Source organism: Ptychodera flava (assembly GCF_041260155.1).
Source record: "Ptychodera flava strain L36383 chromosome 23 unlocalized genomic scaffold, AS_Pfla_20210202 Scaffold_23__1_contigs__length_28996876_pilon, whole genome shotgun sequence".
NCBI classification, from domain to species: Eukaryota; Metazoa; Hemichordata; class Enteropneusta; family Ptychoderidae; genus Ptychodera; species Ptychodera flava.
In genome coordinates this window covers 2,290,880-2,316,477 of record NW_027248277.1, presented here as the reverse complement: position 1 = coordinate 2,316,477, position 25,598 = coordinate 2,290,880, and the positions used below count along the sequence as shown (strand labels likewise).

Here is a 25,598-nt window from a genome sequence, read left to right as displayed (position 1 = left end):
TTGAGACGAAAAAAGATACACTACCCGTAGGATTAAAATGTAACAAACAAACATCAACTCAGGAATACATAATCAAAAATACCACTACTAAAATGTAAATGTTCAATATTATAAATATTACAGAGTAAGTCATAGTCACAATTACACCATACACTGTTGTCCTTATGGAAGTCATGTTTGACATGTGAATAAAACGGAGGAGTTTTTTGATTGATTCTATTCTCATTGCTTGGTGCTTTGAGATAGAATTTCATTTGTCGCTCAAATTCCACCGACCCCCCCCTCCCCGTAAAAAACGAATGCTCCCTCACATACACAAACTTCCTTATATCTGAATGTATATTTCATTACATTAAATCATGAATATTGTGTACTACGTTGTGTTTTATTAAGAGCATTGACCATTGTAAGTTAAGTAGGTCGGCAATATCTCTAATAGCGCCATCAGTGGCCAAGCTGTATGTTCATTTGTAGCTGAATTCATTAATTCTTTGATACAACACAATGGTTTGTTAATTAAAGACCCTTCACTTGTATATTAGAATAATTCTTGAATCTTTAAATTCTCTATTCTATATTCTTAATTAGCAAATTTGCAATTTTAAACTATTTATACCTATGTCTGAATTATTCATTTTAATAAATAATTAGATGAATCTTATGAATCTTATTCAAGTTCTCTTGTGAGACTATCTTTGTTGATGTCACTCTCAGAAAGTTTAAAAACTCAGCCAAAATGCATAGTTATGCCATGGACGTATCAATGGTAAGGCTAATCCTGTTAAATCCGAAACCTGAAGAGATTTTGAACCTGAATCTGAAGCCGATGAGAACTTTAGAGGTCAAGCAACTTGACCCAAAGGCCGCTCAGTGACTTTCTTCATGAAATTAGATTTGTACACAACCTTCCTACATCATAGCCAGTCAAGAAAATATAGCAATGGATATGACTTCTTCAAAACCAGCCGTTGTATATCCTCCAAGAAGTTTAACAAGCACGTTGAAAAATCGAGTGTTTACGGAAGTAAGTCCATTCAATGCAAGCGTTCGGCGGCACTGTCTGTAAATTTACAGCTCTGTTGTCATCTTTACTACTGATATAACTTGACCTCGGCCGTTCGTACAGTGAGCTAAATTTGCCATGCGATACAAATTTATGCCCCGCTTGGTAATCAGAGCCTGTTAAAGTGAAACAATGGGGTTATAAGTCGGCTGCAATGCTGCTGTTCGATTTTTGCCTGGGTATACGGGTTGGTCGGCAAACCTGGTCTGACCATGGAGCTACATTTGGTAGCTACATCTGGTAGCATTTGGGTAGCTCCATGGTCTGACAAACCTACCCAAACAAAACCTCCCCAAACAAAACCTCGAACACGGCCCCCACCACATGTGGTGGGGGCCGTGTAACGCCCGGAACACACAGCACGGTACTCAGGGCTATACAACAGTGCAGCTATTATAAAGTGCACAGTTCGATCACTGCCCTTGTGTTATTAAGTGTTCTTTTAAGGACATTTGCAAACCTTTTGGTTTTATTAAATATTGAAGTTTGTTGTACATGACATGATAAGGATGGTTCCTGGCTCCCCGACGAAAAGGACTCCGGGGTCGAGTACGCTATCGCATATCTGTATAATGTGCCTATTTGTTTCGCCACCATGATGCGCATTCCAATGCAAATTAGGTCGAGCAGATTTTTCAACTCCAGCACGGTGAAGGGGCAATTCCGTCTAAAAACTCCACAACCACTGACACATAGCTTGGTGACACAGAGCTATCCCGCGCACTGTACCATTATATTTTGGGCGGCAGAGTGGTCTGAGAGACTGCCATCCATACCCCTAACTGCGCTGACTAAAAAAAGCCATGATGAAACAGAATCATTAGATCATGATTTCTGATTTTGAATAACGCCGAATTTTTGGGTGGTTAAATTAATTGTTGGGTGATTTTGAGAAAATTTTAAAATACATATACGGAAAAAATCCACCTCCAGATAGAACCACAGGGTACAGGGGAAAGTCCCCTGGGGTGGGGAGGAAGGTTTGTTTTGTGCAACGGCCTTACCTTATTTGATTTTATTAATTTTGACTGTGATATTTCAAATAAAGAGTTCAACTCTACACCGTCTGACTGCTTTATTATTACCGACAAGTCCTTATCTCCTCTCTAACTTGTGTATACACCACTGTAATTGCTCCGAAAACATTGCCAACTTGCTAATCCGCTGTCCGTATCAGTGGATTAAGTGATTGAGTCAACACCACAGCCGTCCCACACGCATTAAAATAAGGAAAGGGTTGAAGATCTCAGACGCAGTGTCACGATGTCGTCCATAAAACTAGTGGACGCTTAAAATATTAATGAATTCGTAAATAAACAGGAAGGTAAACAACTTATTATTCATAAATAAACGGTAAAGGAGCTCCCTAGTGACCGGCAAATGAGAAAAATTACTGAAAAAAGTCGAAAACCTGAAAGCCACAACCTCGCGACCGGTCGTTGAGAAAAATAACCAGGAAAAAAAAGTCAAATCCTGAAAGAAAGTCAAATCCTGAAAGCTATAACCTCATGACCTCATGACTGATCATTGAGAAAATGTCGGGCTTTACAGCCACGACCTCACGACCGATCGTTGAGAAAAATTACCGGGAAAATAGTCAGACTCAAAGCTTGAAATGTCAGGAAACATTTAACAATTTACGGCCACGACCTCAACCGGCCGTGGACAGAAAATGAAGTCGAATATACCTGAAAGCGACGGTCGTTGAGAAACATGTGAAAATTCAAATCTTTACACTGGCAGCCACGACCTTGCGCGATCGGTTATGGAGAGAAAATATTGGGAAAAAATCGGAAACCTGAAATCTTGTCTGTGATGAAATCAACTAGGCTACCGTCCGACCGATCAGGAGAGAAAATGTAGAAAAGTTAAAAAAAGTCAATATCAACAGCCATATGGAGAGACAGCTCAGAAAAAATTAAAATAAATCTGAACGGCCTGAAGGAGAACACCAACCGTTACGTTACAAAATTTTTGATGATATAGATTAAGTTCCTGACTGCATTTTCCTACCCTAGGACTTTAAAAAGCTAAGTCCATGCTTTTAGTTCATTCATATTATGTGCTGCCGTCGTTGAGTTGCATGTTTGAAGAATGATAATGATGGAAAGTGCATAACAATACAGCGAAAATATATAAAAGTCAGCGTGGACCCTCTGTTGTGCCGCGCAACAACCTAAACGCAGCCGCTGACGTTTTTACAGACAGAATACATACACAGACGATGTATCAAATACCATGAAATCGTTTTTATTGAAAGGCATGCTTGAAGAAACAGTACCTTAACAAACAAAAAACTAAACAAAAGGTTGATGATTTTATCCATCTAGTTCTCGGAAACTGAAGCGAGGGCTGTCCGTCTTTGAGGAAAATACTATAACTTACGCTTGACATCATAGACATGGACGCGGAAGGGAAAAAACACAATAAGATTTTAAAACGAGAACAGGCAAGAAAATGTAATCAAATTCGCAAGCCTGGTAATACCAGGGGTAATACTAGAAAGTCTAAGTCGTGTTTCCTCGCCATTGACGATGTTTTGCTGATACGATGTGCACATGGTGGAGGTTCTTTTGGAATACCGGTAGGTGAGAACTTCATTGGTATGGATAGTCGTTTATGTATTAGCGGGGAGGCCGGGCAAACGAGTCGGTCACAGTCGATGACGGTGTACTACGTTTACGATAGACGCTAGATGTCCTGTGACGATGCATCGATGGTGGCATCGAATAATACAGATAGTGTATAATACTGACATACATCAATCTATATTGAGCTGCCTGCAGCGGTGTTCGTTCGGTTGATGCTGTCCGAGCCTCGCTACAAGGAGAAAATATTTCTCCTTTTCTGTGGCTGAAGAAGCTACCACCTCGATTGACCCACAGGTGCCTGGGGTTGCCGGTGTACTAGACTTGGTTCAAGTCGGTGAATTTAAAAAAAATAAAATCATTTATAATAGTTTCTTTTGTGTCTCTCCTATTTCGTACAAACCTATCCGGAATTTGGCAGCTCACGCCAGGTTTTCCCAGCGATTGAATGCGTCACGTTTGAGTCTGCGCAGTAGTGAGTTAGTTTCTGCCGTGATTCCGGGTGAAACTCCGCTGTATAGCGTTCACTCCACTCATCGCGTTCACCCTACTCATCGCGTCCACTCACGCGCGCGTTTCACATGAAAGCAAAATACAAATCATTGCGTTCACTCCACTCAAACATTCACAAATCACAGGCTTGAACCAAGTCTACCGGTGTACATGCATAGAGAGAAAAATTGAGAAAAATTACCGGGAAAAAAGTCAGACTCAGAGCTTGAAATGTCGGGAAACATTTTACACTTTACGGCCACGACCTCAACCGGCCGTGGGGTGTAGCATGCTCATAGCATGATATACGAACTTTTACATTTTACTTTTACATTTACGAATTCCGACCTAGTGTTATTGGACTTTGGATTGGTATGATTGCGATTATTATATAACATCAAACGCATCATGGGAAATATGTTTACTTCTGGACTGGAAATAAACAGATTTGAGGTCAAAAGGTTCTACTTCCGACTTCCGCTTTTACGGATGACATCGGACCATGACTGACTCAAAAATGTAGGTTGGTTTTTTGGCTCAAGATGACCATTTTAGACGGTGTACTTCGGCATGTAGCAGTTCATCGGTATAGCGATGCTTTTGATAGTCGTTAAATTTTGATTGACTTCTACATCTGCCCAGATTTGCGTTGTTTTGTGACACTGTGTCTGAGATCTTCAACCCTTTCCTTATTTTTAATGCGTGTGGGACGGCTGTGGTGTTGACTCAATCACTTAATCCTCTGATACGGACAGCGGATTAGCAAGTTGGCAATGTTTTCGGAGCAATTACAGTGGTGTATACACAAGTTGGAGAGGAGATAAGGACTTGTCGGCAATAATAAAGCAGTCAGACGGTGTGGAGTTGAACTCTTTATTTGATTTATCACCGTCAAAATTAATAAAATCAAATAAGGTAAACCGTTGCACAAACAACACCTTCCTCCCCACCCCAGCGGACTTTCCCCTGTACCCTATGATAGAACGTAAGATTCATTACCCATACGTTGTTGAACTTAGGCTTCATTGAACTTGTCTCAGTACAAACACTTTCGAGAAACTGAGAGAGGCATAACACGTCTGCATCATATGAATGAACAATAGGAATTTCAGATGGCTATTAAAATGAAACTCATTACCATGACTACGGAAGTTAGCTTCCGGTCAGTAGTGGTTACGTGGCAGCCCTACACACCCCTCATTAGCCCCCAAAATGTAATGATGCAGTAAACAGGGCAGCTCGGGGCATGATACTTGAAAACTCCTCTTGGAATGCTTCAATCTGACCATGGCCATTATTTTAAAATATTTCAACAGAATTAATCATTAAGCCATGCGTGACATTGTACGTAGGGTACCAGTAAGTTTGAGGCCCTGTACATTTCAGTATCAATGTCTACCAACTGTCTAACCTTTGGTTGTTCAACCATCACAGTCAATATGTGAATTTCTTGAAACTTTCTAGACGTCATTCCAATGGCAATGCAGATAATATATAAAGCTTTATGAAATCAAAGAGTAGAGAATTGTTTTGATACAACTTCAAACTTGCATTTGACAATGATGTGTACATTTATATCACAACTATTCTCTTCGAATCAACCATCCAATCTTTTCTTCTGTCGTTTTCTTCTTTAGTGTAAAGATTTACTGGAGAAGTTTGCTTGCAAAGTCTTTGTCATTGTCTCTGAAGATGGGCTGTCATCTCAGTATATTGGAAGTCAAGACTTTGTCAGAGAATTTCTCACAACTGGACTGAAAGTAAAACCAGGTGATGTGAATGTCGCACTGTGTCCTACAGCTACTTTTCAAAGTAACGGTACACATACGATAGTTGAACCGTCGACGGATACTTATAATAGAGACAATAGAAATCGTGACATTTTTACAAAGAATGAAGGTGTACTTTTGAAGCAGAATTCCTTCACCAACATCACAAGGGAAACTATTGATTCGCAAAATGATGTCAATATGGCTGACAATAATAGCCAATCAGGAGACAGTGTCATGGTTGAAGAAGGTATCAATATCAATCGACAACAATCAAACATGGATACACAAGTAGCTAAATTGAATGATGGCATAGGAGATATAAATGGACTAAACAATGGCAGAAAAACTTGTGATCCAGATACCAACCAAACCTATACAGAAATTGGATCATGTGAAGAAACTCTGCAAAACCAGATGGAGTTGGAAGGGGCAGAGTTTTTTGGAAAGTTGAAAAGTCAGGAGAGCTGTCATCAAAATAGTCCTATAGGTTAGTTTATTTATCATTTTCATCCTTCATGGAATTTCGTTAACATTACAATTGCACAGCTGAAAACCAAAGCTTGGAGCCAAGCAAAGTATTTTATTGAGTTAATTGGCATCTTTTCAGGTTTTGTGTGAAATGATGGAAATTACAATACTTTTTTCAATCAAACCACTTATAACAGCAGTGTTCATCTTTATTTGGCAATCGTTATATCAACTCACAATGAGATATGCAGAGGTTTGCACCTCACTATAACTATCTTAAGCTCGTCATCTTATATGGAACAATGTGCAGCAGTTTGGATATAGCTATCGTAATTATTTACTTCTACTTAAAAAGTCTTAGTGTAAAGCTATTGTTAAAGCCATTGGTTATTTAGTAGATATTTATTAATGTGAATATAAAACTGGATATAGCTGATTGGCAGATTGTAATTATTCACTGCTACTTAAAAAGTCTTAGTGTAAAGCTATTGTTATAAGGCGATTGGTTATTTAGTAGATATTTATCAATGTCAATATAATTCTGGATATAGCTAATTGGCAGATTGTAATTATTCACTGCTACTTAAAAAATCTTAGTGTAAAGCTATTGTTATAAGGCGATTGGTTATTTAGTAGATATTTATTAATGTAAATATAATTCTGGATATAGCTGATTGGCAGATTGTAATTATTCACTGCTACTTAAAAAGTCTTAGTGTAAAGCTATTGTTAAGGCCATTGGTTATTTAGTAGATATTTATTAATGTCAATATAATTCTGGATATAGCTGATTGGCAGATTGTATTTATTCACCGCTACTTAAAAATCTAAGGCTAAGGTTATGGTGTAGATAGTTCTCTATTTTCAAGATATTTATTAATGTGAATATTAATCTGCCAATCAATAAGCTGAAAGCCTTTCAGATGCTGCACATTGATAATGCAAGGCATAAACAAATTGTTAATGCCTTGAATCCTTTTGTTTTTTCTTCATTGGTTCTGTCTATAAACAAGGCTAAAATGATCTTCTACCAACATCTGTTATGTCCATATATGCTATAATATGTCATACATTGGGATGAACTACTTTAATAATACTGGAATTGACAAATACAAAACTGTCATTTTGCTGTGAGTAGATGGCATATTTTACACTAGTTTTGCATTAACCATTCATTCTCCGTGATTTTCTTTCAGCTGCTCTACAGAATGGTGGCGAGAAGGAAAGCTGCTCTCCTGATGCATCAACGTCAAACTTAGGATCTAGTTACCACGGAAACAGAGACACAGAAAATGATGAAACGAGTGATGACGACAACTCCATAAGTGATGACACTAATCAAACAAATACTTTGGCCACAAGTTGCAATGTGTCCTCAATGAGTAGAATTGAAAAACCTAAGCGTGTGAGAAAAAAATATGAGCGCGCCAAAAAGCCGCCCATGACAGACAAAGAGTTAGAAACCCACAAAGAGAGAATACGAAAAGCCATGATTGGTGATAAATCTTATAATTGTGAGAAATGTGGTAAGGGTTATAAAACAGAGGAAGGATTGAGTTTACATCTGTCATTGGGCATTTGTGCCAGACAGAAATGTAAGTATTGTGGAATAGACTTTCTACTGAAGGATTGGCAAAATCACATGGTTGATTCTCATGCAGAACAGATACCAGTGTTTCCATGCAGGTATTGTGATCGAATATTCATGAGTTGCTCATCAAGATCAAGACACAAATTCCTTAAACACTCAAATGGTGCATTGAATGTGACGTGTGCAAGCATGTCTTTTCCAATCGCATTGCGTTAAATAATCACAAAAACACCCACATTGAAAGAAAGTTCAAGTGTAGATATTGTGACTCTGAGGTTTACAAAACAAGGGATCAAAAGAACTCATGAAAAGCATTCACACAGTAAAGTTTCAGCTGTCTGTACAGAGTGTGGTGAAACGTTTGATACACGAACACATATGTTAAACCATTTGAAGATTGTTCACTTAGAACACAAATTTAGATGTTCCTATTGCGACAAGAAATTTTATAGTAAGACAGATTTGAAAACCCATTTAGAAATCCATGGTGAACTTTCCAGGAAATACACTTGTAAAATATGCAAGAAAATTTCAACGTCAGATCTGAATATCGCAATCATTGTATTAGGGACTGTGCTAAGCCTGAATATCTGTGTGATATTTGTGGACGCCAGTTTAAGAGGAGTACTAATTTACGATTGCATGCCTTAACTCATAGTGAACCAACACTCAAATGCGATCTTTGCCCACGTGTTTTTAGGCTAAAACGTACACTAACTTCACATGTTAAGTCTGTACACAGTGATGAAAAACCCTGGCAATGTGATGTATGTGGATATCGATGTAAACTGAGGGAAAATCTATTTAAACACACCAGAATACACAACAGGTAGACCCAGGAATGTTTGTAGCCTGCTCACACTCAATCAAACGTAAAATGTTCACATTTGTCATTGAAAACAATGATTGTGATTCTGAATTGCCCCACCTTTATTTTAACTCTAAAGGGAAAAATAAATGTTTCCATTTTTGAGAAAGAAAAGCTGTGAAAGTTTTTTCTCGCTCAGAGATCTTTATAATGATCTGCAACGAGTGGAAGACTGGGAAAGGATTGTAAAGAAATGAGAGCTTGAATTAAATGTCTATCCCCAAGGCGCATTCTATGTTAATTCTGTCACGTGACATTTCACTGTTGACAATTTCTAATAATCTCATCATTATTGATGCCTTCAAGCGTGTAATGCTACAATTGTCCAACGGTGCATTTGGTTGTAATTGGTAATTTGATATTAAATTTGAAAAGTATGACTCAACACTGAATGCTAGTATTTCAATACTGTGAATACTAAAATATTTCCCACAGAAACTGAAGTGTGTACATTGTAGAACCATATACGTTTTTGTTTTAGTGTCCTTTTAATATTTTGTAGCCATGATTTTTGTTGTGGTCTTTCTTACAGGCTTCTTATAATGAAAGTTAGCAGAAGTATTTATGTATAGTGTTCAACAATTTTCATTCAATGGCAGGGAACATTATTTTGACAAAACATTAGGCTTGTTTTGACTGACTACATAGACTTCTAAATGTATATTGTTTCAGTAAAAGATTATATTTTCATTTCACAATTCCTTGGTCTTATCTCTTTGACATTATATACATCATTTATTGTGTCCCCAGTCTAAAGGTAAAGCTGCACCCACTCGTCCTCTAAATGCCAATTTGCATGGCGTTCAATTTTCCTTGTGTAACCTGTAATTACTTGGTGACTCTATTCTTAAGTTATTTAGTGTTTTTGTTTCGTAATGTAAGATTTCAAGGTATCTGAAATGAGATAAATGTTTAAAATAAAGTATTCAATAGTTATTGAATGTGATTACGTTGTTTCCTTTGTATTTAATTATGTCATGTACATCAAACCTCAAACTAGTCCTACCAAACTTTAACTGTTTCTGAACTAAATATCTTGAAATGTTCCAGTCTCTCTTTGGAAACACCAGGGTTCCTTAATTTGTATTTAGTATGTACCATAAGTACACCTGATTTCTGCAATCCATATGTTCAGTTGTTGTTTGTTCGTTCGTTTGTTTGTTTATTCAAGTTTGTGTAAGATTAGGTACTGTTGACTACTTTATTACCGTGTGCACTACACTTCAGAGGAAACACAGCATACTTCGTAGCCGGAGAGGGTTCGCAGATTATGAGTTCCTACACATAATATGTATTTGCATTGTTTTGTCAATAAGATAAATATTTAGATCCCAGGCTTTAGATACTCTTCTTAAATGATGATTACAGTTTTAAATAGACAATCCATACAATAACACCAACATCATACATTGTAAATTTTGTTTTCATTTAAAGGGACATTAGCTGTAACTGTTGACAAATTTTTCACTGCACTGTTTCAATGTATCAACTACAGAATTTTACTATAATCCGACCATCATGACAAATGCCTGGTGTCCTTCTTGCCAACACAGTCTGTACATGTGAAATGACCAATATAATTGTTGATAAATGTATTCTAGTCCGGACCTGAATACAAAATTTAAACAATAACAATGCAGATTATACTCATATATTTATGAGCTAAATATTAGGAATTTCTCCATGGTTCAGGGATTCAAACCAGAAACTGCAGATGATACACAGAAACAAACAAAATAGAAAACGACCAAAGGTACAGATCTTTAATGAAAGGCTACATGTTTATATTTTACGATTTTGTATTAAAAGTAAGTGTACAATCCATAAACATGTGTCAATAAACCATATTTATACTCCACCGAGCTCGTTCAACAAATTTATTTTCTGCATAAACATAAACATGCCAAGATTCCCCGGCACAAGCGCTGTAGGTTCAAAATCATTTCCATATGAAAAGATACCTTACTTGAGGTGTGAACTGACTGTCATTCGGTGATTGCTCTGCAAATATCACGCGTTGTGTCATATTTACAAACATTGTGATCTTTTGTTCTACTAGATCGGTAGTTTATTTACTCTCTGGGGAGTCATAAACCATTAATTCGGTAACGTGGAAATTTTCCGCGTTCAGGGATTAGCCTAGATACATGGTTTGTGCCGGCGAATCCTCTCATGAAAAATCTAAGAACGAAATATACAGCTGAAAATTTAGTCAAACCTCTGTAACAGTATCTTCTTCGATAATGACATATTTATCCACCCTTCAACCAAATTCTTGGTCACGGTCCCTGCCACAGTCAGAGTTTGCCACAAACACAAGATGATGGCATCCCTGCAATTTGCTTTGTCGTGCTTTGTGTCAACATAATTATCATTGTCAAAATAATTTGTCGATTTGCTTCGCCCAGAGCACTCTATGCAACTTTATACTTCTTTCTTTTTTAATCAAATAAATCTTTATCAACCATTATGCTAATTTCCGGATGCATATTTCACCACACTATATCATAAATGTCACAGAGTTGTTTTCCGACGGAGTATTGATCCAAAGTGAGGAGATCAGCGATATCTAATAGCGCCACCAGTGACTAAATGTGTCTTCAAATAGGCTTGGCTACAGTTACACACGGTTTCGCAATTGAGTTCGGATCCAACTAGACTACAGGTATTTACTATCAACTTATTTTGTAAAATTTACGGACCTTGTCAAGTATGCTGCCACGGAAGTACCTAGCGGACTTTACTATTATTGTTAGGGGTGTCCAAAAGGTGTCAGGGCCTGAATTTAGCCGTAAGACAACATTTAGCCAATTATAACTATGTACAAGTTCAATTAGACATAAATTTTGTCTTCTCAACACTCTGAACTAAGTTCAGCAATGGACTATTTCAAGAAATCCTGCATGGAAACAGGTTAATTATAGTTGTTAAAACTTTCCTCTGTTCATGCACATTGTACAGGTGCTGTAATAGAATGTGTGGAGAAAAGGTGCCAAAATGAATAGGTATAATTCACGGCAAAAAGGGGATCTGTTCGACTACAAAAGTTGTTGTAGAATGTGTGAAGTGGTTAGTTTATTTCGAAGAATTGTACATGTCCCAAGACGTAAAATGTCATGCCGAATTTATCATCTTAGTAAGCGGATTAGGGAAAACATGAAGTGAAGTCCACTGTAAGCTGTAGTGTCGTAACTCGTTCGTGACTTTGTTGCTGTACGAATAAAACATTTCAAAGGTATTTCCGTCGTCTGCTCGTATTTTCGTTCCTGGCTTGCCTAAATTAAATTCTGTTGCGAGTGTAATAGTATTGACCCCCCGGGAAGATATTCAGTCACACGAACGGGATCATTTCACCAGACCTTTAACTTCCTTTAACAACCTAAGTGAAAGCTTGACTTCCCTAGATCTTACATTGTATCTGAAACCCTCAACGCACCGGTGCCACCAGACACGGCCATTACCTGTGAATCTCACTGACAGGTAAGCTTACAAATCGGAAATATTATGTGCGCCCTCAACCTTGTCTGTCGCGAGTATTTTCAGTGCGGTTGGATTTTTGCGGCTCATTTACGGCTGTAAACGATGTAATTTGCCGCCCATATACTTAAGCTCCTCAACAGGAAACTTGTCGTAAAGCGGTTCTATCATGATGTACTGTCAACCGATATCTTACATGTAATCTTCAGCAGCGTAGATTACATGAAAACACTGCACCGCCATGGGACCGCGGCCGTGAACGATGACAGGTGTCGGCAAATGATACAATTTTTCAACACGTTCGTTTGTATGTTTTTGGTATAGGCTTAACTGTACTTGTGCCTGCTAAGTGCAATGCCCATGAAGTGACTGCAAACAACAGAATTTTGACCATAATCATAATGACGTTTTGGATTGCCTTATTCGCTCAGCTGTTTTATATGTACATATACCAACGAAGGTCATGCATACCAGCGAAGGTCACGCGTCGCTGTGAGTAGTTCGGTTACATTGAAAATAAAATTCGTCTTTTCACTAGTTTAAAAATGGGTTCATATCAGTACCGTCTGAACAATAGAAGAATGGCAATACAGGCATAGCATGTATGATAAATGCAAGAAACATACGAAAGAATCAACAAATTCAGACAAAACAGCCAATATGTTTGTTTTATACTGAGCAGATGGGCAGAAGTAAATTTTCCTAAGCTCTTCACTGTCATTGATATTGTTAATGCGTACTATTATACTGTGCGTTTAGGTTGTGCCGTTGAAACATGTATTATAACGAATTTGTAGATTCTCCCACAGTGATCTCGTCAACTGAAATGTTATTTTCTTTATCCCTGTTGTGTCGTAAATAATCCCCTATAAAATTCACATACACAAACTTCCTTATATCTGAATGTATATTTCATTACATTAAATCATGAATATTGTGTATTACATTGTGTTTTATTAAGAGCATTGATCATTGTAAGTAGGTCGGCAATATCTCTAATAGCGCCATCAGTGGCCAAGCTGTATGTTCATTTGTAGCTGAATTAATTAATTCTTTGATACAACACGATGGTTTGTAAATTAAAGACCCTTCACTTGTATATTAGAATAAGTCATAGTTATTCTTTAATCTGTAATTCTCTATTCTATATTCTTTATTAGCAAATTTACAATTTTTCCTAATTAGGCCTATACCTATGTCTGAATTATTCATTTTAATAAATAATTAGATAAATCTTATGAATGTGTATTCAAGTTCTCTGGTGAGACTATATTTCTTGATGTCACTCTCAGAAAGTTTAAAACTCAGCCAAAATGCATAGTTATGCCATGGACGTATCAATGGTAAGGCTAATCCTGTTAAATCCGAAACCTAATAGATTCGAACCTGAATCTGAAGCCGATGAGAACTTTAGAGGTCAAGCAACTTGACCCAAAGGCCGCTCAGTGACTTTCTTCATGTACTTTTTTTATACACAACCTTCTTGCATCATAGCCAGTCAAGAAAACATAGCAATGGATATGACTTCTTCAAAACCAGCCGTTGTATATCCTCCAAGAAGTTTAACAAGCACGCTGAAAAATCGAGTGTTTACGGAAGTAAGTCCATTCAATGCAAGCGTTCGGCGGCACTGTCTGTAAATTTACAGCTCTGTTGTCATCTTTACTACTGATATAACTTGACCTCGGCCGTTCGTACAGTGAGCTAAATTTGCCATGCGATAGAAATTTATGCCCCGCTTTGTAATCAGAGCCTCTTTAAGTGAAACAATGGGGTTATAAGTCGGCTGCAATGATGCTGTTCGATTTTTGCTTGGGTATGCGGGTTGGTCGGCAAACCTCATCGTCGTAAACCACGCGCCTCTTTACGGCAACAGCTCAGCGCTATTTGCGTAGGTCAGCGGAGCGGAAATTATTGCTCTGGCTAGCGAGCATGGCAAACCTGGTCTGACCATGGAGGTACATTGGTAGCTCCATGGTCTGACCATGTAGGTAGTCTCTCTTTGTACCTCCATGGTCTGACAAACCTACCCAAACAAAACCTCGAACTTCACTACAACAGTGCAGCTATTATAAAGTGTACACTTCGATCACTGCCTTTGTGCTTTTAAGTGTTCCTTTAAGGACATTTGCAAACCTTTTGGTTTTATTAAATATTGAAGTTTGTTGTACATGACAAGAGGATGGTTCCTGGCTCCCAGACGAAAAGGTCGAGTCCGGGGGTCGAGAACGCTATTGCACATCTGTATTATGTATTTGCTTCATCACCATGATGCGCATTCCAATGCAAATTAGGTCGAGCAGATTTTTCAACTCCAGCACTGTGAAGGGACAATTCCGTCTAAAAACTCCACAACCACTGACACATAGCTGGGTGCCTCAAAGCTATCCCGCGCACTTTACCATTATATTTTGTGCGGCAGAGTGGTCTGAGGGACTGCCATCCATACCCCTAACTGCGCTGACTAAAAAAAGCCATGTTGAAACAGAATCATTTGATCTTGATTTCTGATTTTGAATAACGCCGAATTTTTGGGTGGTTAAATTAATTGTTGGGTGATTTTGAGAAAATTTTAAAATATACGTACGGAAAAAATCCACCTCCAGATAGAACGTACAAACACTTTCGAGAAACTGAGAGAGGCATAACACGTCTGCATCATATGAATGAACAATAGGAATTTCAGATGGCTATTAAAATGAAACTCATTACCATGACTACGGAAGTTAGCTTCCGGTCAGTAGTGGTCACGTGGCAGCCCTATACACCACTCAAAATAGCCACAAAATGTAATGATGCAGTAAACAGGGCAGCTCGGGGCATGATACTTGAAAACTCCTCTTTGATTGCTTCAATCTGACCATGGCCATTATTTTAAAATATTTCCACAGAATTAATCATTAAGTCATGCGTGACATTGTACGAGGGTACCAGTAAATTTGAGGCCCTGTACATGTCTACCGACTGTCTAATCTTTGGTTGTTCAACCATCACAGTCAATATGTGAATTTCTTGAAACTTTTTGACGTCATCCCAATGACAATACAGATAATATATAAAGCTTTCTGAAATCAAAGAGTAGAGAATTGTTTTGATACAACTTCAAACTTGCATTTGACAATGATGTGTACATTTATACCACAACTATTCTCTTTAAATCAACCATCCAATCTTATCTACTGTCGTTTTTCTTTAGTGTAAAGATTTACTGGAGAAGTTTGCTTGCAAAGTCTTTGTCATTGTCTCTGAAGATGGGCTGTCATCTCAGTATATTGGAAGTCAAGACTTTGTCAGGAGAATTTGTCACAACCGGACTGAAAGTAAAACCATGTGATGTGAATGTCGGACTGTGTCCTACAGCTACTTTTAAAAGTAACGGTACACATACGATAGTTGAACCGTCGACGGATACTTATAACAGGGACAATAGAAATCGTGACATTTTTATAAAGAATGAAGGTGTACTTTTGAAGTTTAATTCCTTCACCAACATCACAAGGGAAACTATTGATTCGCAAAATGATGTCAATATGGCTGACAATAACAGCCAATCAGCAGACAGTGTTATGGTGGAAGAAGGTATCAATATCAATCGACAACAATCAAACATGGATACACAAGTAGCTAAATTGAATGATGGCATAGGAGATATAAATGGACTAAACAATGACAGAAAAACTTTTGATCCAGATACTAACCAAACCTATACAGAAATTGGATCATGTGAAGAAACTCTGCAAAACCAGATGGAGTTGGAAGGGGCAGAGTTTTGGGGAAAGTTGAAAAGTCAGGAGAGCTGTCAACAAAATAGTCCTATAGGTTAGTTTATTTATCATTTCCATCCTTCATGGAATTTCGTGCACATCGCAATTTGCACAGCGGAAAGCCACAGCTTGGAGCCAAGCAAAGTATTTTATTGAGTTAATTGGCATCTTTTCAGGTTTTGTGTGAAATGATGGAAATTACAATACTTTTTTCAATCAAACAAGTTATAACAGCAGTGTTGATCTTTATTTGGCAATCGTTATATCAACTCACAATGAGATATGCAGAGGTTTGCACCTCACTCTTAGTATCTTAAAGGTCTGGTGAAATGCCCATGTTGCAAAATCACAGAAATACAGTTGATGGTCTATAAAACAGTCACATTCATTTCTTTTTTCGTTTAGCGCGCGTGATTATGAAATATGGCAAAAGAAGGATGCGATGTGGGCGTGTCCGCCGAGCCTCTCCAGTCGACTTTTTTCGGCTTTCCGAAGTTTGCCCGACGCCGTATCTCATAACGGGAAGTAAGGTATTTCACACCTCCGTAATCTCCCCACGGGGGTAACTTCTAGGTTTTCCGCTTACATGATCCGGACAGTGTCCGCCTTTAATTTCACTATGGGGAGACGTTGTTATTTTAGTGGCTGTGACAGCGGCAAGAACGTAACGGCTCAACTGTAAACTTTTTCGAGTTCCCGTCAAATGCTGAGTGTTTGAACCAATGTGCTTGTCTATTCTGGTTCGTACGATCGGCCACGGTCCCTCAGCCTGCCTCGCTACACGCTACAAAATTGGGACCGCGATGCAAATCAACTGCATGAACACCAACACTGAACGTTGTGACTGCCATTAAAACGAAAAACAACACGGAACGTAGAGATCGCGATATAAATACCCGGTACAAATCATGGAGCACAGTCCCTCTGCAGCTCTGGACTGTGCGCATGGAGGCATGAAGAACAATAGGTACAGTCGCAACGCACCTCCGCGATTTGGCGGTTAATTTGAACTGTGCACTTTTTCCTGCGCAGGTTGCCAGGATTGCTCATGGCGGATTGAGCTGTACGATCAAATAAGTGGTATGAGTTAGGAATCGTTGGAATTCTCGAACATCTGTTAATCTGTCTGTCTAATTCAGGCAGTATGTATTAAAGGAAGACGTTGCCTTTGTGTGGACGATTGCATGATATTTGTACATACGACATCGACCTACCGGTATTTTATATGTCTACGAATGTAATATGTTGATTTCCAGCTACTCGTTACGTACCGATTCTTTTCGAAATTGGCAAAACCGTCCTAGACAGCCATTTACCTAACCAATAACAGAAATGTATTTTATCATCCTTGTGCTACGAAATTGTGGAATATGGAACCGGTACATCCATTAAGACTTGTAAAATTTTGCAGTAAAACTCTGCCTGTACGGTGACTGGTTTCACCTATAGAGGCTATAGAGCTGCAGGGCGTGTGGACGGAAATGTTGGGCGACAGTTGATTTTAAGCGCCAGCGCTCCGTTTTCCATATCGGCGATTGTTCCTCTTTAGGCCCCTAAATTCCAAAATTTTCTTGCCAGACCGGGTTCGGACCTTATTACGCACCTACTCGCCAAAGGATGTCCCGATGTTTGTTATTTTCGCTGATAAAACTCGTATTTCGATTGACATATGGTAGTATCCGCCGTGTTCAGGTGTGTTGCCACGTCCATGCTTAAATATTGTCTTATTTATGAGCCACAAAGGTGAAAAAATCTTGTAATTGTTAGATTCAGATCATAAAGCAAATCATAAAGCAGCACGATTTCAAAAATAGTGTGCGACCTTCATCTGAGTTTGTTCAGCGCAAATCCGAAGTAAGGTAAGATTTGATCTTGTGACCATTGAGGGCGCTTCTTGGCTGCATTGGTAGGTGAACTGAGTGCGAGAACTGTTTTGACGAATTGGCATAGCCGTCCTAGAAAAAGAATGCGGAAAGGAAGTGGATTATTTGGTCAAAACATAATCTGTTATGGGTTCAGTGCATTTTCGACTCTGGACACAAACGTTTTGCTGCTTTTTACGGTCGATGAATAGATTATATCGCATCGATACGATCGCGAGTTGTCTCCCATGCCTGCCGATTTTGGAGGGTTCTTGATGAGGTAACCATTGATTTGACCAATGTAGTTATTTATAATGTTCTGTTTTCGGACTGTGTTGATTTAGAATGCGAAATGAAATCATTTAAGGTGAAAAATTCCACGACAAACGAGGACATGTTGAGTGCGAAAATGGCCGCCATATATTTGAATTTAATGTATGCAGACCCCCCACGAACGGCAAATGGATTCTATTGTTCTCGCGGAGCTGCGTCGCGACTGGTAATACCGGACCACGAGGACCGCAATGCAAATCGACCGCAACATGGATTAAAATGCACAACACGGAACCGCCAGACCACAATGCAAATCAACTGCAACATCGAACCTTGTGGCCTCGATTCAAATTCGTATGTCTGCTATGTAGGCCTATAGCAAAAGTTTCAATTCTCGTGAGCGGGCGTTCCTATGCCTGCAGTACAGTAGACAAAGTGACGTCAAATTTGTCGCGAGGGCTCGATTGCGTGCGTCGAAGTTTCAATTCTCGCGAGAGCCATTTAAGCATGCTGTGGACTAGACTACATAACGTCAAATCTCTCGCGAGACTTTGCTCGATTGCAAATACGTACGACGAAAGATTGTGATGCAATACGGAAGTAGATACAGTTTTGCGAATCGCCGAGAGAGAAGCCAGATCAACAAAAGACTACAAACAGCCACGTTTTTTCTTTAATTTGCCATATCTTTTGAACAAAAATCAGTTTTGCCACTGTGGCAAATAAGGATCTTTTTTTTCGCCACTTCGGATTTCAATTCGCATTGACGAACGTGGCGAATAGGCAGCGCGAACAGTGTTTTGTTAGCGGATACCGGGCGGCGAGATAAGGCGGCGTGGGACCGCTATTCGATGTAAATGAACACAACTGTGATGTCACAGACGGCCAACCTTGACTCCCGCTGAGGGCGTGACCTTGGTGTCGCAAAATGACCTGATGAAAGCCGCGCATAGAAATATCAAAAAAATTAACACTTGCGCGTACTTTTAGGTTGCAATTTTGTTGCGAGTGTAATAGTATTGCCCCCCTGGAAGATATTCGGTCTCAAGAACGGGACCATTTCACCAGACCTTTACGCTCGTCATCTTATATGGAACAATGTGCAGCAGTTTTGAAGAATATAGCTATCATAATTATTTACTTCTACTTAAAAAGTCTTAGGGTAAAGCTATTGTTATAAGGCCATTGGTTATTTAGTAGATATTTATTAATGTCAATATAATTCTGGATATAGCTGATTGGCAGATTGTAAATATTCACTGCTACTTAAAAAGTCTTAGGGTAAAGCTATTTGTATAAGGCCATTGGTTATTTAGTAGATATTATTATATACCTACATTCACATGCCTGTGTAAAGCTATGGGAGAAAGCGCCCTCAGATCCGTGCATTTTTTTTTACGTATCATGCCCCGGCCCGGTGCCCAAATATGGGCAATCGCGTGCATTTCTTAACTATCTCAATTCTGGTTACTACGCGCGTTGCTATCCGCAAACGTTCCATTCGTACACAAAGCCAGCGCGAGATTTGGAAAACGTCTGCTCGCTCAGATCGTAATTGCGCATCGCGACAGTGGAGCCGCCCAGGTGACATCGGCTTTTATTTCTAAATTCTAGTGAAATCCTGTGTATACTAAGTGCGTGCCTGTTCAGTATAAATTACAAGAAACTGACACCACGCTTTTGTCCTACTTAGGGACGGACCATTAGATCTTGGGAGGGGGGGGTGGTCAAAAACAGAAAAAAAAAATTTTCAGAGCAGAAAGTTAGGGAAAAAAAAATCTTCAAACTAGTCTGCAAAATAAAAAAAAAATAAATAAGAAGACAAAGGCGTAAAAAAAAAATCTGCAAAAGTCTTTAAAATTTTGAATTTTTTTTAGATTTTACCAACAGAAAGCAACTTTCTGTATTTTTTAGTACATCCTCCCGGCACATTTTTAATTTTAATTTATACATTTAGAGTGACTGTATCACTTATACTGGAAGTTGTGATTATTTATCTTTTCAGGACTTTTGTATTCTGATCACTTGAAAATTATGAAATTATAGAACCTGTTTTCTACTTGTTTCCTGCGTACAAACCAAGCAGGTACACTAGGTAAAACATTGAAACTATGGTATGGTTGTCAAGACAGAAAGTTGTATTTGCCTTTTAAGATCCAGGTAAACAGATGCAGGCCACATCAGTTTCATTTTTTCACAGCATTTTATTGCAATGATGAATGCAAGAATGGGTGAACAAGTAGAAACACGTCAATAATGATAAAACAACATATCAAGTCATTATGTATTATTTTGCTTTTAAAAAGGTATTTTCAATTCTTTTTTCTCAAAAAACAGCCTCAAAAAACAACAGCAACACATGTTTTAACATTCAACAATACACTACGTAGAATGCCATCTATCCAACAAATCCCAACACAAAAACACACAAAAGGGTTGAACTTTGAAAGTTTCTCGATAGCAAATACTGAATAAATCTGCATGAATAATCGTTTTTGTGTAGCAAATTTCAAAGAAATTGGACAAGCCCTTTCAGAGAATACAGATTTTTGACCATGAATGGCATAAATTGCCCTAAAAGACAAATATTGAAATTTCAACACATCTATACACATCCAATCAATTTGGACATGCTGCTACAGAGAAATAGATGTTTTGATCAAAAAAGGGCAACAATTGCTCTAAAAACACAAATATGCAAATTTAACTATATTATTTAGCTTATTTTAGCTTCTCAGCTTGTAAAAATCAATTGTGAATCATGAGATATGCATGATGTTTGGTGGGGTGCATGTAGCCATTTCACCACGCAGTAGAAAGGGAAGCCAGGAAACCAAAATAGTCAATTTTCAAAACTATAGGAAGCTACTGAGGAGCAAGAAGACCATGTTTCAGAGGAAGATGTGTAATCCGAAAAAAATGCTCCCAAGTGCCACCAAATAACACCATTTTTATCTCTATTTTCAAAAGCTCCAACAGCAGGAGGGGGGACACCCCCCTTGACCCCCCCCCGCAAAAATACTCCCCAAGTGCCACCAAATAACACCATTTTAATTTCTATTTTTCAAAAGCTCCAACGGCAGGAGGGGGACACCCCCTCCTGACCACCCCCGCAAAAATACTCCCCAAGTGCCATCAAATAACACCATTTAAATCTCTATTTTCAAAAGCTCCAACGGCAGGAGGGGACACCCCCTCCTGACCTCCCCCCGCAAAATACTCCCCAAGTGCCACCAAATAACACCATTTTAATCTCTATTTTCAAAAGCTCCAACGGCAGGAGGGGGACACCCTCCTGACCTCCCCCTTCAAAAATACTCCCAAGTGCCACCAAATAACCCCATTGTAATCTCTATTTTTCAAAAGCTCCAACAGCAGCAGGGGGACACCCCTCTCCTGACCTCCCCCCCCCCCCCCGTGACCGCTTGCGTGGCCGCTTGTGGTGCTTGGCACCACATCTTTGCCCTCTCTATCTTCAGACAGCGACGAACTAAAAAAAAATTATAAATCTGAAAATTTACTCTGAAAAAAAAAATTTGCACAGCTAATCTCAATTGGAAAAAAAAAATTTCAGAAATTTACAATAGTAAAAAAAAAATTTTCACAATTTCATTGTGACCACCCCCCCCCTCCCAAGGTCTAATGGTCCATCCCTTACACCTCAATTTCAGCCTGGATCTCTGTTGGTCACGTAATAGTACGGATGTTGCTTTGCGCATTCTAGAATTCTGCAGGTAAACAAATGACGTCATTATGTATGTCAATCCTCGACGGGAAGCGGCCATCGTGTTTATAAAAAGCAGACACAAATGGCGATAAATATTTGATATCGCACGCATTTTTATCTCCTAAACAATGTTGAATATTATGTAAACTACATATTTATCATTCCATAAGGTATATGATAAAACCTTAACGGCCCTGATACGGGTTTTGCGGCCCGAGGTCGTACGGCGGAAGGGCCCGAGCGTGCGAGGGCCCGTACGCCGTACGACCGAGGTCCTCAAAACCCGTATCAGGGCTGTAAAGATTAATACATTGGGATGAACTACTTTAATAATACTGGAATTGACAAATACAAAACTGTCATTTTGCTATGAGTAGACGGCATATTTTCAGACCAGTTGTGCATTAACCATTCATTCTCTGTGATTTTCTCTCAGCTGCTCTTCAGAATGGTGGCGAGAATGAAAGCTGCTCTCCCGATGCATCAACGTCAAACTTAGAATCTAGTTACCATGGAAACAGAGACACAGGAAATGATGAAACGAGTGATGACGACAACTCCATAAGTGATGACACTAATCAAATGAATACTTTGGCCACAAGTTGCAATGTGTCCTCAGTCAGTGGAATTGAAAAACCTATGCGTGTGAGAAAGAAATATGGGCGCGCCAAAAAGCCGCCCATGACAGACAAAGAGTTAGAAACCCACAAAGAGAGAATACGAAAAGCCATGATTGGTGATAAATCTTATTATTGTGAGAAATGTGGTAAGGGTTATAAAGCAGAGGAAGGATTGAGTTTACATATGTCATTGGGCATTTGTGCCAGACAGAAATGTAAGTATTGTGGAATAGACTTTCTACTGAAAGATTGGCAAAATCACATGGTTGATTCACATGCAGAACAGATACCAGTGTTTCCATGCAGGTATTGTGATCGAATATTCATAAGTTGCTCATCAAGATCTAGTCACAAATTCCTTAAACACTCAAATGGTGTATTTGAATGTGACGTGTGCAAGCATGTCTTTTCCAATCGCATTGCGTTAAATAATCACAAAAACACCCACATGGAAAGAAAGTTCAAGTGTAGATATTGTGATCTCAGGTTTACAAAACAAGGGATCAAATCAAATCATGAAAAGCATTCACACAGTAAAGTTTCAGCTGTCTGTACAGAGTGTGGCGAAACGTTTGATACACGAACACATATGTCAAACCATTTGAAGATTGTTCACTCAGAGCACAAATTTAGATGTTCCTATTGCGACAAGAAATTTTATAGTAAGACAGATTTGAAAACCCATTTAGAAAGTCATGGCGAACTTTCCAGGGAATACATTTGCAAGATATGCAAGAAAGTTTTCTATGTCAGATCTGAATATCGCAATCATTGTATGAGGGACTGCACTAAGCCTGAATATCTTTGTGATATTTGTGGACGCCGGTTTAAGAGGAGTACTAATTTACGATTGCATGCCTTAACTCATAGTGAACCAACACTCAAATGCGATCTTTGCCCACGTGTTTTTAGGCTAAAAACTACACTAACTGTACATGTTAAGTCTGTACATAGTGATGAAAAACCCTGGCAATGTGATGTGTGTGGATATCGATGTAAACTGAAAAAGAATCTTTTTAAACACACAAGAATACACAGCAGGTAGACCAAGGATTGTTTTTAGCCTGCTCACACTCAATAAGACTAAAATGTTCAGTTGTCATTGACAACAATTGATTTGAAATTCTGAATTGCTCCCATCTCTATTTTAACCCTAAAGGAATAAATAAAATTTTTCAATTTTGAAAAAGAAAAGCTGTGAACATGTTTCTTGCTCCGAGATCTTTATAATGATCTGCAACGAGTGGTAGACTGGGAAAGGATTGTAAAGAAATGAGAGCTTGAATTAAATGTCTATCCCCGAGGAGCATTCTATGTTAATTCTGTCACGTGACATTTCACTGTTGACAATTTCTAATAATCTCCTCATTATTGATGCCTTTAAGCGTGAACTGCTACAATCGTCCATTGTTTGGTGTTGAATGATATCCAATCAACACTACTGTGTGGTAAAAACTGTCTCACTGTATTGCTTTTAAGTCCCTGAAACAATCTGTTTGGAAAACGACTAAATAAATTAGAACTTTAAACCGTGCAAGTCATATTTATATCTCCTGATTGTAGGTTTCAACTTCCTTTGTCATTCCAATGTTTATGAACATGACAGCGCCATATTTGTTATGTTAGCAAAGTGTGTGTATCAAATATTTTTCTTTTGTTTAATTTGTTCTTCTGTTGCAGTGTGAGTATAGGTCTGTGTACAGGAAAGTAAGCAAACAATAAATGCCACTTTAACCATACTGCAGAGTTTACAGTTTTCTGTATAAGCAATGTCATCGTAATTTTTACACACACACCAACTTCTATTAGATAATCAGTAATCCAGTAGTCAGATTTCTCAACAGATAATACCTATTAAATTCTATAAAACTAGGGTATGCATACAGAAAAGAGTGCAGAAAGACAGAAAACAGTGTAATTGGTAATTGGATATTAAATTTGAAAAGTATTACTCAACACTGAATGTAGGTATTTCAATACTGTGAATACTAAAATATTTCTCACACAAACTGAAGTGCGTACATTGTAGAACCATATACGTTGTTGTTTTAGTGTCCTTTGTATATTTTGTAGCCATGATTTTTGTTGTGGTCTTTCTTACAGGCTTCTTGCGCCTTACATACTATTCCAACCCATTATAATCAAATTTTGCAGAAGTATTTATGTACATTGATCAACAATTCTCATTCAATGGCAGGAACACTATTTTGACAAAACATTAGGCTTGTTTGACTGACTACATAGACTTCTAAATGTATATTGTTTCAGAAAAAGATTATATTTTAATTTCACAATGCCTTGGTCTTATCTCATTGACATTATATACATCATTTAGTGTGTCCCAAGTCTAAAGGTAAAGCTGCACCCACTCGTCCTCTAAATGCCAATTTGCATGGCGTTCAATTTTCCTTGTGTAACCTGTAATTACTTGGTGACTCTATTCTTAAGTTATTTAGTGTTTTTGTTTCGTAATGTAAGATTTCAAGTTATCTGAAATGAGATAAATATTTAAAATAAAGTATTCAATAGTTATAGAATGTGATTGCGTTGTTTCCTTTGTATTTAATTATGTCATGTACATCAAACCTCAAACTAGTCCTTACCAACTTTAACTGTTTCTGAACTAAATATCTTGAAATGTTCCAGTCTCTCTGTGGAAACACCAGGGTACCTCAATTTGTATTTAGTATGTACCATAAGTACACCTGATTTCTGCTATCCAGATGTTCAGTTACAAACAAAAAGTCGGTCGCGAGCCCCCCACCGGAGACGGGATATTATAATTATTAATCGCAAACACGACATAATTTAAGCAAACAAATTAAACCAGGTGAATGTCAAAACAATCCGCAAGAAACATACCAAAATGTGCCTCATTAAATGCGATTGTGTTTGTTTATATTTGCCTTTATTATAATTTCTCGCGCGGGGGTACCGTTAATTGTTAGGGTAAGCGAGAGTACACGGGATTTTGCGAGAGATTTTGAAAAATTGCATTTTTTATCAAAATTATGAATTGTTATCAACATATTT

At 38.3% G+C, this 25,598-nt stretch overlaps 1 protein-coding gene across 4 annotated transcripts; it reads left to right on the top strand.

The window, feature by feature from the left end:
- The first annotated feature begins 821 nt into the window (after positions 1-821).
- On the top strand, positions 822-25,107 carry LOC139123452 (zinc finger protein 98-like). 4 transcript variants are annotated; one of them, XM_070689595.1, is made up of 3 exons: positions 822-1,024; positions 5,781-6,402; positions 7,580-10,621. In XM_070689595.1, the coding sequence occupies exons 1-3, from the start codon at positions 941-943 to the stop codon at positions 8,188-8,190; spliced, it is 1,317 nt and encodes a 438-aa protein (XP_070545696.1). In that variant the 5' UTR covers positions 822-940; the 3' UTR covers positions 8,191-10,621. The 4 variants fall into 4 exon arrangements, with proteins under 4 accessions (XP_070545696.1, XP_070545695.1, XP_070545697.1 ...); XM_070689594.1 differs by lacking the exon at positions 7,580-10,621 and adding an exon at positions 22,382-25,107 and having other exon boundaries at positions 853-1,024; XM_070689596.1 differs by lacking the exon at positions 822-1,024 and adding an exon at positions 4,601-4,662.
- The last annotated feature ends 491 nt before the right edge of the window (positions 25,108-25,598 follow it).